Here is a 14,663-nt window from a genome sequence, read left to right as displayed (position 1 = left end):
AGAAATATTGTGGAAACAGTTATTAGTTCTGAAGCTATAGGCGTATTTATAACAGCAGCGTTACTTTTTGTGCAGACTTTATTTGTTATCAATCCAATCTAACCGCAAGCACCCAGCATGAAAGTACGAGACCTTTAACTTTCGCGCCAACACAAAGGGCCGCAAATTCCACAGATAGTTATGTAAGCTGCAGTTAGTGGTAATGACTAGTGGAGGATTTAAATCATCACAAGATCTGGGCGACTAAACACAAGCTCCATTTAATGGTTAATTTTAGTAGTTTAAGGTATCGGATAGCAACGTTTGCACAATATTTTTTGTGGGACCTGCGAGCCAATCAGACAGGCCAAATTGCAGTCTGAATACGAGGAATATCCTTCATCAAATAATTTTAATTTTTTTTTTTAATTCGCGATATAATACAAATTTTATGGGAAATTATCAAAAATCTAAATTATTTGATATCAAACCCATTCCTCGTATTTAGAATACAATTTGATGTGTCTGATGTGCTCTCATGTCACACAAAAAATACTGTCCCACATCACCATCACTTAGACTGATATTTAATCTAAGGAAAACTAAGGAATAGCAAAAACAAATATAACATGTACCTGTGCTTTTTATGCTTAGGCAATAATTAAATTATGTCGACTCGAATTGCGTGAAGGTGGTGATCTTGTAATTCATGGAAATATGGTTCAAGGCAAGCCTCGTTTGAATCTTTACAGGCTTTGTTGTGTGTGCATATTTTGGAGAGAGACCGGAATAAAGAAGAAACATAATAGGGGTCGTTTTATGTTAAATGGCGTACAGATTAAAGTGTGCCGCCCACCATAACCATTAAGGTATAGGACATTATTTTTGCTATAGCCCCCGAATGAAATGTATTATATTTAATTATCTTTGTACGTCACTAAGGTAGCATTGTGTGTGAATTTTACATCCGAAGTGCTATTCTTTTTTATGGTCATTTTAGTGTCTAAAATGGACCAAAATGAGAGATTTTCAATATTGCTGTCCATTTCCAATCGTCACCCCATACACTTTACATGTAAAATAAAAAGACCCATAAAAATTGAATAGCAATTCGGATATAAAATTTACACAAAATGTTTTTGAGTGATTACAAAGATAATTAAATACTCTTCATTCGGTCCTTTCACAATTAAATGTCTATCTGAAACAAAGGTGCGCCCCATCAAAATCAAGGAAAAAGCAAAGCAAAAATATATAAAATTAAGGGGAAGGAAAAAGGAAAGAAGTGCCTGAAATTTCCCCGTACATCTGTATGGCTCGCACCACACCAAAATTTTACCTTAATCATGCGCGCATACATTGTACATAAAGTCCCTTTTAAGCAGGAAAGTTTTACAGTATCTCTAAAAATACCTGGTATGATACGTATAGGCATGCCAATAAAATGATTCACATTCGCATCATTTAAATCTCCCCTAGCAAGATTGGGACGAGCATTTCACCTCACCCCCGTCCCATACCAATAAAGCTGACTACACCCTTGTTTATGTAAAAACGTTATGTAAGGCCAAAAAAAAAAAAGGTTCGTCTCAAAGCTTGCGCGCGCGTTTGTAAAATCCAACTTTTTGACAAAAAACAAATGCGGAAATTTTTTTTATTTCAAATGTTTTTTTTTTTTTTAAATAGTTTTTTTCAGAAAAAATCGGCGAAAATCAGACTTTTTTCTCAAAATACCATGAAAAAAAAGTCGGGAATAAAAAAAAAATTTAAAAAATCGCATTTCGCATTTGTTTTTAAATTTCTCGTGAGCTTTGAGACAAACTTTTTTTTTTTTGCCTAATAAAACCAGACACATAATAATTATAATAATGAATGGCTGATGTGGTACCATGTGCCATGCGTATAATAATGAAAGAATATCTGCGATGCAAGAACCCACTTACCATATGGATGACTTGAGATAGGAAGAGGATCATTTCTACGTTGGTTGGTGTCTTTGCGTTTCTCACTGGTCGAGCAAGTTTTGTGTAATTATTAAACAGATCCTCTATCAATTTTTTGTGATCTTTTGTTGCCAATAAATGACCTGGAATAGAATAAAAAAACATTTTCTTCAATATTTGTACACTTTCATAATTATTTTGTGGTTAATATTCTCTCAAAATATATAAAAGAGTGTAAATCACCGTAAATGGGTCATATTATATATGTGTGACCAATATTGCCGTCAATACTTTTTAGAATAAAATTCCACTCTGTTGTTTATAGATGACCTTATTAGCCAATAGAATAGGAAATAGCATAGTTCAAAGAAGATCAGCCAATCTGAATTAGTTAAAGAAGTTATTAGTCACAGATGCGTTCGCGTTAGGCGAAAACTAATTAAAGATTAGTTATAGAGGAAGATTAAGGGCGTACTACACCCATATATTGGTTTGATTGGGTTAAAAAATATTTGGATTTATAGCTAGGCGATATATGCACGGATCATGTGAAATAAAAAATATATATAAAAAAAGAAAGAAAAAAGGTGCTTTTAAACCATTGTATAGTAAGTCATTTTAGCCCTATATATTTTTTGTTTACATGTATCCTAGTAACTCAGATGCGTGTTTCATAACAAACCATAATTTATTCTTTTCAACATGTTCAAGTAGGGTACATGAATAGAATACATTAAATCCTTTGTTATACCATCTATAGAAATGTACTCACTGATTATAACACTGAATAAATTAAATAGGCCTAATCTCTTCCACATAGACAATTTAATACTACACCATGTATTTATCTTTTATAATGTGTTGTTAGGAAAAGAGATTAAAAAAGGCTATAAGGTCATCAAAGGTCAGGTTATAGGTCAATTGGTTCAGGTCAAATTCAGGCATCAATTTTGAATACATGTGATAGTCTGTGATATCATACATGTCATAATGAGGCATCAATTTTGATATTTTATCTGTTACTGGATATATAATGGAAATGTGTGAGGTGGATATACTAAAATACCTTGGGATGTAAATGGTGAGTACAATTTAGATTGCCTAGTTGAGATGGATTGGGCAAATAAATATAAAATAGTTACCAAAATCACAAAAATGAAGCTTACGGAAAACTACCTAATATGGTGGTATAGGTGACAAAAAATACAATCTTTTTCAACATTGCTGAAGTGTGGTTGTGGTAACCTGTTACCTATGGCTTAATTAAGTTTCAGTGAAATAGTGTCGCAAGTTCAAAATACAAAATATAGCTCAACATTGAAAATAGAAGCATTTTAACCGGTTCGTTTTTTGATAGTTGTGGAGCACCAAGTTCATGAAGTCATAAAAGAAATCAGGGACCATTTATTCCCATTTTACATATCAACATTATTTCCCTAATGTGTTAGCAACACATATCCAAAATTTTAACGAAATCCGTTGATAGTAAGCTTTCCAAAATGAAGTGAATTTAAAACATCAGTGATGTACCACCTTTTGGCTTATATCATTAGAAGCATGTACGCTTCATTGATACTGATGCCACCAATTGAACGAGAAGATTTGCCCCTTCATTTTGCATACCACTTTGTCCAATTTCTTTTTCTCATTTCTTCACAAAATGCAAAAAAAATGCAAAAAAAAAAAATGCATGGGTGTAGTACCCCCTTAAGGGATCTAAAATGAGCGTTTATTGCGTTTCGACAGTATTTTTTGTGGAACATGAGAGCACCTCAGACCTATCGAATTGCATTCTGAATACGAAGCAAGTCTTTCTGATATCAAACAATTTTCATTTTTGAAAATCACAATATAATACAAATTTTATGACAAATTATAAAAATTTGATATTTTTCAAATTTTTGATATATAACAGTCCTCGAAGTAAATTATATAAATCTAATGACATATTCTTATAGTGTATGTAGCAGGAGGAAAAGCCGACGGTCAATTGAAAATTTTGACCTTTCATATTGAAGATATGGATTTTTTCCCAAAAAGACCTAATTTTTTTTTTGTGTTTTGGGAAAAAAATCCATATCTTCAATACGAAAGGTCAAAATTTTCAATTGATCATCGGCTTTTCATCCCACCTACATACACTTTAAGTATAAATCATCAGATTTATAAAGTTTACTTCAAGTACTGTTAAATATCAAAAATATCAATTTTAATGATTTGCCATAAAATGTGTATTAATTTGCGAATTTCAAAAAATCAAAATTATTTGATATCAGAATGACATTCTTCGTATTCAGAATGCAATTCGATATGTCTGATGTGCTCTAATGTCCCACAATAAATACTGTCCAAACGTTCATACCCCAGCCCTTAAGATGCTATCTTTAAATTCATAATAATTTATAGGAACTGAAAAGTCCAGTCTTTCGATGAGGCTTGTGTACAAAATTAAACTACAAAATAATATTATGCTTAATCGAATTAAGCAAACACTTAATTGAAAGAACCAACTTTGCTTCTTATAAAGCAATTTTAATCTTAATTTAAAGAAGCAATGACTATACACTACACCGCTGTTCACCATGCATACATTCGACTAGCCGGATTTCACTTGTCCATCCAGAAAAAAAAAACTCCAAATAGCACAACAACGAATGACGGCGTGGATGGTTGCGCTAACCCACTCTATAGAGGCCTTTCACGATGGGCTAGATTTCCCTAAAAGGATAATGTATCGAACAATCAATCAATGCTTTAGGTATATCAATCATTATTCATTTCATTCCTTTCATTCATTTTATTCATTTAATCCATTTCCTTCATTTCATTTATTTCACTCATTTCATTCGGCTGCGAAGCAGGCGACTACAAAGTTTCCGCATGTACGATTTGAAGTCAATGCGGTTATGGTATCTGACAGTAAAAAGTTGCCAAAGTCCCCTATCAGTTTGTGTACATAAGACAAGTACATTAAGGATGTTCTTCGCCTTCCAGGTCTTCTTTTACTATGTAATGGGGTGCAGAGAAAACAACTCTTCTGCAGAGTTCATCTTCCTGTATCCTCAGGATATGTCCAGGAATCGTAGTTGTCGTAACTTGACCGAGTTGATAAGAGGCTCAGACTGAGATTGGTCATACATTACTGCAATGAATCACCATACATGATAATTACAAACAGCGATATTTAATGTTATGGATAGAAAATGCCATACGTAACGCATTGTTCCTTTGATACCAAATTGATTTGCCGACTCCCCGGGAGCTATTCACAAAGTGGTACATTTTGTCTCGGACAAAAGAGTTCTGCCATTAAATTGGTAACTGATCCGAGAGCATATTAACACTTCGAGGGTTGATAGCCAGAAAGCCTTAACTCAAAAAGGATTTCTTTGTGAGTTAAGGCTTTTTGGTTCTCAACCCTCGACTTTACGCGGCAGGCGACTGTCAATAAGTGATTAATGTCATGTGTAAGCGCCCACTTGAGAAAGTGGAAACTTTTCTTTTCACACAGCCCAAAGGTGTGTTTAACCTTAGATGATCTATGGTTTAACTCACACAAAGCAGACTTTAATCGCCGATATCTGATATACAGTTATTTATCGCCCAACTAATTGTAGGCGCTTCATTTAAGGGGGTCGGTTTTTTGTGCGTAATTATAGAGGGCCAGGGGATTCACTCTATCATTATAAAAAATATTTAAAGAAATCAAAGAGCCCTATGAATAAAAATTGTAGTGCAATTCACGCCAGATACAATTTCTTTTAATGACAAAAATGAATTTTTGTAATCGATCAAAATCTGAATCCGTAAATATGGCACCTCTCGCCCTTTTTCAGGTCAAGGCTGTTTTTACCATTATGCAGCGAATCATTGTTGAAGCTATTTCACATACATGTCTAAAACACTCTAGATAGAGAATTTTGCCATATACTGCTGAAATATCTTTTGTTGATTTCGAATGATAGTGTCTTAACGTCGTAAATTTTAAGGTCAAATTTCTAAAATCAAAACAAAACATTGCGACGCAGATATTCCCCGACTTATGCAATTTCATCATCGTATCAGTGTCTTTATTATTTGTTTGAGCCCTTTTCCAAATGTTCGTGCTATTTATACATAAAACGACCAATCTATCTTTACAAGATGCGTCATTTTAATGTAAACAAAAGGCTAAAGATATCATTATGAGATTGATCTTTTATTATTACACTCTTCTGTTCATCTGCCTCCGTGGCAGAGCGGTAAAGACCGGGACTGATAATCAACGACGCGTGGAATCGTTGGTTCGAGTCCCTTCGAAGCCTGTGGAAACTTTTTTTTCTTCGAAATTCATGATCGCATTCCGAAATGAGTCACTTGTCGCTAAATCGTGGATCGTATCCTTAAATAAACTAAATACAGCTCAAACATAGACTAGTTGGGGAGCTGCTTGATTAGCTTAACTAGGTTAATCAAGCCGGTTTTACTAGCTTTAGCTGATAGCTTGACTAGCTTAAGGTTAGTCCAGCTAACTATAGATACATTACATTTGAGCAAAACGAAAATATACATCGATCCGAATCACGATGAATTTGTGTGGATATACGTACCCAAAATGTGCTTAAGATTTGTATCCACGTTTGCAGTGGAATGTTGCAAGGTAATAAATGTCATTTTTGACAAATGTTGGTGTTTGGTTAACAAAAATATTGTCTTTACATTTCAAGAGCAATATAGCCACGTGACCCAAGATAACATGTAACAAGAGGCAATCTATTTCATACATCGGTAAAGAGGTTTGTTTTATATGATTACATTGGCGCTTCTAAATAGGAAATATGACTACCAAGATAACTCGCGCGCTCACACTAGATGTCACCTTAACATTTGTTTTCCCAAATTTCAATTGTTTGTTGTATCGTCTACAGAACCGTGCTGCCAAGCTCATCTTCAAGGCAAAAAATATGATCATGCCACACCTCTCCTTCATGAACTCCAATGGTTACCAATACCTAGTCTCATCCATTTCAAGCTGTTAACCATTGTCTACAAATGTTTCATGGACTCAACAACATCTCCATCTTACATCACTGAACTCATTCAGCCTTACATTCCCAGTAGAAGTGGATTACGCTCTGCCCAGGACAACAGGCTTCTCATTGTTCCACATACACGCACTCTAACGGGTGATAAAGCCTTCTTTGTTGCAGGACCTTTTCTATGGAACAAACGCCCTCACCATATCCGCCACTCTCCAACGCTGTCAACCTTCCGGTCTAATCTAAAGACTCATTTATTTAATATTTGATTTGTAGTTTGTTCTTGTATGTTGTTTTTTCTTGTTTATTTGTAAAGCGCTGTGATACATAGTTTCTCTTTGTAAGAGCGCTATATAAGTGCCTGCATATAGCATAGCATAGCATAGCATATTTTATTCAGTCTTGTTTTTTTCTGTTTATTCTCTGCTCTTCTTGTACATTTACTCCCTGCTCTCCGTTCTCCTTCTCGTGTCCTTCTCTGTACCACTCTCCTCTTCTCGTCCTAGTATATCCTTCATTCCATCACATCTGCGCATACCTGTCTTTCTTTTGTCAGCTTTTCAAAAATAAGTATTGCACTTGAATTATTCACGTAATTGGTGACGTGACTGTGAACTATTAAATAATGGCAATGTGTGATTTGAATTACAAACATTCCCTAACCCGACATTCCATGTAATTATTCCTGAAAGTCTCTGAAAGTGACTGTAATACAAAATATGTTTCAACAACTGGGTAAAGAGCCAACGGCAATACAACGATGTGTTACTTTGTATATGACTGTCTGCTTTGCTTATCTAAAACACCGATGTAAAATGGATTTATTGACATCTACCCATTACAGGTGAATATTGTTATTATATCCAGTGGTGTTTCTCTTAATGACTTTATGGAAAAGGAATACTAAACTAACAGGATTGAAATCAACACATTGCTAGCGAAATCAACTGTGTTAGGCGGGAAAGCAGGACACATACTGACCCATTCCATGTCAACTCCAGGGATGTGCACCGCAGCACCTCTTCAATTTTTTTCTTTTTCTGTGTGGTGGTAGATATTGATGAGAAAGTAAAATTCCGAAAATTTGAGCTTCATACTCCATTTCGTTTTCCCGTGGCATCAATTTGAAATTTAGGGGGGGTCAGTGTAAAAAATGTGTCGCAACGCGAAAGACAACGTTTGGAGGTCCATAAATGTATAAAGGGAACCATTTACAACTTTGAAAAGTATGTATTATGGGGTACTTATTTGTGTAGAATTCAAATCTGGCATCAGAAAACTTGCAACTCCTTTACTTTAAAAGATATAGGGCCCTCAAAATGCAACTTCGTCCATCCAGGACCAACTTTGGGGGGTCAAAACTCCAAAAGTAAAAATAATTTTACCGTCCATTTTTTTGCCAGTCAGAGCCCTTTGGGACATTACTCTTATCCAATATTGAGCCTATTCACGGCTGTTTGATGCATATAGAATTGGCTTCATTATTAACTAAATGCAAACTATAGATGGCGCTATTTATCCTGAATCATATTTCTGTATTTGCAAGGGTTAGGTGATTAATACCGCCATTACAACAGCTGGAATAGGTAAATGAAGCAACAAGGGCATTTTATAAACATATTTTATCAAACAATAAAAGGAATTATTTGTATTAAAAGCTTGAAAGGGTAATTTCCAGTAACTAAATAGCGCCACCAATTTTGTCATTAATAGATACATTTTATATCCGAAAAAGCTTTAAAAATACTCTAAAAGTGAATAATTTTGTAACAGAGGGGAAATTAAAGTTGAGAACGACTCAAAAGCATCTGTATACATTAGCACGATATCACTTTTAGCCTAACATTTGGTATACATGATGTTTTGTTTGAAAAACTAATAAATGATCCCATCAAACAACCGTGTATTAGAATACTTTCAGCTGAGATATTACCCATGCAAAACCCAATTGTACATTTTTTGTACATTTTGACCCCCCTGAAAAACCAATGTCAGACATTTTGCCCCACCATCAACTTCAGGTATGTTGAAGATATGTCCTTGAACAACATTTCTGAGAGATATTGGCTTTGGGACTCGATGGCTTCAACACATCAGTAAGGTTTGCATTCTCCATAGAGTTGTACACATTTTTGATTTCGCATGTATAATGACTTATGTACAACTCTATGCAAACCTAACTGATGTGTTGATGCCATCGAGTCCCAAAGCCAATATCTCTCAGGAATGTTGTCCAAGGACATATTTTCAACATACCTGAAGTTGATGGTGGATCAAAATGCCTGACATTGTTTTTCAGGGGGGTCAAAATGTACAAAAAATGTACAATTGGGGTTTTGCATGGGTAATATCTCAGCTAAAAACATTCTAATAGGCTCAATATTGGTTAAGAGTAATGTCCTACCAAAGGGCTCTGACTAGCAAAAATATGGACAATAAAATTATTTTACTTTTGGAGTTTTGACCCCCCAAAGTTGGTCCCAGATGGAGGAAGTTGCATTTTGAGGGCCCTATATCTTTTAAAGTAAAGGAGTTACAAGTTTTCTGATGCCAGATTTGAATTCTACACAAATAAGTACCCCAGGATACATACTTTTCAAAGTTGCGACACATTTTTACGCTGACCCTCTAAATTTCAAATTGATGCCACGGGAAAACGAAATGGAGTATGAAGCTCAAATTTTCCGGATTTTACTTCTCATCAATATCTACCACCACACAGAAAAAAAAAAAATTGAAGAGGTGCTGCGGTGCACATCCCTGGAGTTGACATGGAATGGGCCTACTGAGGATTGATACTCGCATCCATATGTTTAATTGGTAGTGCATACTATCTCAGTTGATTTAATATGACAAAACAAACCAACTCGTACATGTTTCTCAATTCGGACTAGCGCTGTGTCTGACTGAAGGACTGTTTTTTAGATTCGGACTAGCGTTGTGTCTGACTGAAGGACTGTTTTCCAGATTCTCTGACTAGCGCAGTGGTTTTCAGTTTCGGACTAGCGCAGTGTGTCGGACTAACGCCCTGTATCCGAATTGTCGACTACACACACCCCACACACCTACAAATACATAAATATGACCAACTCCATGGTAAAACCTTTCCCATCCAGTCAACCGATATGTGTGTTATTTCTACGCGTTCGTCGGTAAACAAACAATATGTACTAAAAAGGTTTCTTTATCTGGTAGCTTCCTTACCCAGTCTATTTCCGTTCTTTGAAGTGACCGCAATGCCTTCAATTTTATATTCCTAACTGAAGAGTTTTCCCGTCGCCATCGACGTAGACAACTGTTTATTTTGAAAACTTGCCCTAATATACAATAAGTAGTTGTATATGAACCTTTGCCGCCTCTATGTAGATCCGAACGCTATGGGGTTGCAGGGTATACGGAAAGCCATCCATCATACAAGTATAATTTGGGGCTTCCAATTCAATAATAGTACTGCTCATATTAAGTTGAATCGGCAGTTCATAATGACAAAAGGAAATAACAAGAAAACCAATCACTTCACATCAATAAGTCTATACCCGTTTTTAAAAATGTAAATATACAATATTTGTAACATTGGAGCTTTTTTCAGGCGCGACTTCTCTTGTTGTTGGCAACAAAACATTAAAAACGACTCTAGTCATTTTAAGGAGTTTGTGCCGGTTAAGGGCACTATCCCTTAAGGAGGTGCATCCTCCAAGTTTTCCGATAAAATAACTTATTTCTTACAAAGAAATCATCGCCGTTTAATGAATATCGGTTAGAATGAAAGCTACTGGGGACGGGACAATTTGTGTATCATTATAAATGCTCTGTCTCCAATTAAAACAGTTGTTGGGATACCTCAAGTTCATAGCCACTTTAAGTTCACATATCTTTTTTTCTTTCTTTCTTTTTACAGCTGGTCACGTTTTCCTTATTTTGTTCAGGACGATTGCCGGGAAAATGTGATACGTTTTTGAAAAGCATCGTCGTTTATAATGTAGATATTTATTATGACTATTACTCTTGCTGATTTTATTATGAGCTCTTTTATCCGACAATTTTCAATGTATTATAATCACAATGTGTGTGGATAGATTTTAAATTAGCGCTATATTTGTTCGCACCAAATGAGGTAAATAACGGTATCGCGATCTGACCGAATATTGATTTTTCCCATTTGCTCAAGAATTAAATGATTTACTTATTCCACATTTCATCTGTGTACTCTACAGGCATTTCGTTCCCAAAGTTATACCCAGCAAACACAAAAATGTTTTTAAAACGTTTTAAATAAGTTATATTTTGGGTTTTGGTTTAGGTAAAAACGTTTTAATAACATTCAAATGTCGGGTTATATAAAGGTCATGAAAACGTTTAAAACGTTTTGTATGAAAACATACTACAACAATATTTTTAAAATGTCATTGTAAACTATTTGTGCAAACATTTTTGGCCGAATATTTTGTCAACCTTTAAATAACATTATGTTAAAATATTTGCACCCAGCAAACACAGAAATGTTCTTAAAATGTTTTTTACAAAACGTTTTAATAACATTTAAATGTCGGGTTATATAAAGGTCGAGAAAACATATTTTGGGCAAACTTTTTTGCAAAATATTTTGTCAACCCCAAAATAACATTCTGTTTAGAATGATTTGTACCAAGTTTTCAAAAATGTTTTTGGAATGTTATTAAAACGTTTTTATACCCTTTATATAACCCGACATTTAAATTGTTTCTGTAAAACAGTTGTGTTTGCTGTGCAGTAAATTACCAACAGATGTTATTTAATGTTATGAAAACGTTTTATACCATTAATGTACACTTTATATAACCCGACATTTAAACGTTTTCTGACAACCTTTTATAACCTTTTGCGAATGATGTCGAAAACGTTTTGTGTTTGCTGGGTACATTGTGTAAAAAGGCGAGTTGGTTATTATAATCCCTAATTTCAGCCACATTTACAATAACTTTGCCTGTACGACCACTCAGGCAACACTGCGTTTGTAAATAGCCTGAAGAATTGCATTACATTGTCCATCGCGCGGGTTTACCTGCTCTTTGATAATTTGATGCAATCCATGTTCAAAGTGCTGAACACTGGTAACGCTTTTTCTCAACTAGTAAAAGAAATGATTTCAGTCCTTTAAACTGCATTGTCATATTACACGTAGAAACTGCAACAGTTTACTGTCGGGACATATTTATTCAAAAACAGACATTTTTTGTGGGCAGGTTCATAGTGCTTTTTCAGAAGCTGTGCATTATAACTGAATTCAGTCAACATGACACAATTAATGTATTACATAAGAAATGTATTTTTCTATTGCTCAATAATAAAATGTATCATATTGGTAAATGTTATTAAACATAAAATGCATGGCAGAGAGTGAAACAAATAATTACTTTGCTATAGAAAGTAGGTAAATTGACAGGATTATTTTGAAATTTGAAAACTATGTCATAATTTAGATTAGTTGTTTTAGCTTAAAACCATTTACCTTTAAGTTATTCAAAATTGAAATAAACGCTTTGGGTCCACAGCATATACTTATCTTTGTCATTACAAAAATAGATGCCTTACAACATATATCCCCTAGAAAAAATGAAGAAACCGAGTCAAATTTCAATTTATTCCGATTTTTCATGTTTGTATTTGGTAAATTTAGAAGATACAGGATGGAGTTGAAATTAAGGAATATGTGATGTAAATGTACTTTCCCGCCAAAGGGCTGACAAGCGGATTAGTTAGTATTTTCTGTGCAGACGACACATGCAAGCAAAAAAGGCAAAAAATGTAACATATGAACATTATTTTCACCAGTTGACATTTGTGTCAAACTATAACATGAAAATGCTATGAAAAAAAAAAAAAAATACAAAGTTTTGGGGAAGCGGCTTTCAAGGTATTCTTTTCATTTGTTTTAAGAATTGAAGAAATTGGTGCCTGATACAGCAGCGCAGAGCATTATGTTGAAGTGCAAATGTAAACATACCATGACAGTTATGTCAGCCTTATTTCCTTTACAACGACACAAGTCAGAGACCCTATAGGGAGAATTTCACATTCTTTCTGTATTGTTTCTTTCAGTTCGTTATATGTGTCCTAAATTTAAAGTTTTATAGTGAATATTTGTGTTACTTTAAAAATAAGCACATAGTAATGCTATTCTAATTTAATTATATTTATTTAATTGTTACTGCCTAAATGTATTGATATTTATTGATACCAATGACTCTTGTTTACATTTAATTTTATTACTTTGTTGAGCTAGTAGTATCACTTGTATATTGATGTTGATGATTGATGAAAATAAAATATGAATGAATGAATGAATAACCTTGCAACACTATTATATCTTATTCTTTCCGCTTTACCTATTACTGTTAAATGACCAACTTATTTAATACACTAAATTCAAGAACCCAGATTTATTTGCATATAATTATTGTCGAATCTATCAACCAATAAATTGAATATAACACAACTCTGATCGATCTCAAAATGAACAAAATATAAAAAACAACAAATATTTTTTTGCAGAAACCGTTATATATTTATAAACAGGTAAGCATCCAACCTCGTTACTACATTGCATGTGTGCTTTACCTGGATGGTTCGTCTTTTTTGCTGGTCGTTGAATCTGGTGAAAGAGACTCCGGGGCAAAAAATCAATATCAAAATAAAAAAAACCCCAATATTATCCAAAATTGATAATTAAAATCTAGTCAACTGGACTTACTATTTGTGACTGGTGACGTTTCACATCCTAGTTTCATTTTATATACCTAGATGACTGAGAATATACACAAATATACTTCACAATTATCCTTATATTTGAATTTTGGGACTGAGACGACAAATGACAAAGACCACGTAGCCAGTTCCAAGCATGGCAATCCGTGCATGGACACTGAATATACAAAATTTGAAAGAAGAGAGAAAATCACCTGATGTACATATTTATACAATGAAACGTACCAGAAATATTTTTCTCATGCCATTAATTAAATACACAGTGCAACAGTCCAATAAAGAAGTTGCATACATGTATAGTATAAAAGTGAAAAAAAAAATTACGATACACTAGTCACTATAAAAGCTACTTTACAAACGATAGCAGTTATTTTACATTGTAATGTGGCACGTTCAAATTTGATGTTATCTCACGTTGAAATCAGCCCTTTTCCCATGATAACAGTATCCTACATTAGAATAAATAGGCAAGAAGTAAATGCACTTAGCAATGGTGGTAATGTACTCTCACTTTACAAAATATAACCATCTTAAAACTACCGAGTCAAAATGCAGTATGTGATTTGATCAATAACAAGCAGATACCACGTATGGTGTTGCATGGCAGTGCATTGATTCACAAAATATCTAGCCGACCGACCGACTGACTGACTGACATTTATTGGTAGATACTTCTTTAGTACTCGCAAAACAAGATGGCGTCATGTTTTTGCTTGCAATTATTTTATACCACAACGCATCTCATTCCTGCATTACGTATAGTCCTTCCGTAATTCAAGTTAAGTCTTTTTTCTTACAAATAATTTTAAGATTTGAAAATTATTTTTTAACTTTCAGGATTAAAAAAACTTTGTAACAAATTGTCCCCTCTTTATGTAATCATTCTGAGCACGAAGAACAAACATTTCTCCGGTTTGCTTTTGACTTTTGACTACTACATGTAGTATGGCTTGGGTACTGTATAACATATTGTGATGGT

At 34.2% G+C, this 14,663-nt stretch overlaps 1 protein-coding gene across 4 annotated transcripts in view; it reads right to left on the bottom strand.

Moving 5' to 3' along the window:
* Positions 1-14,663, bottom strand: part of LOC140163019 (neuronal acetylcholine receptor subunit alpha-10-like) — a 321,325-nt gene that overhangs the window by 112,385 nt on the left and 194,277 nt on the right. For all 4 annotated transcript variants that reach the window (XM_072186359.1, XM_072186357.1, XM_072186356.1 and 1 more), the window contains one exon: positions 1,923-2,065. In XM_072186359.1, the coding sequence (XP_072042460.1) occupies positions 1,923-2,065 (143 nt within the window). The remainder of the gene's footprint in view (positions 1-1,922; positions 2,066-14,663) is intronic.

Source organism: Amphiura filiformis, chromosome 10, assembly GCF_039555335.1.
Source record: "Amphiura filiformis chromosome 10, Afil_fr2py, whole genome shotgun sequence".
Taxonomy (NCBI): Eukaryota; Metazoa; Echinodermata; class Ophiuroidea; order Amphilepidida; family Amphiuridae; genus Amphiura; species Amphiura filiformis.
Note: the sequence above shows the minus strand (reverse complement) of the source record. Positions and strands in the feature narration are given on the sequence as shown.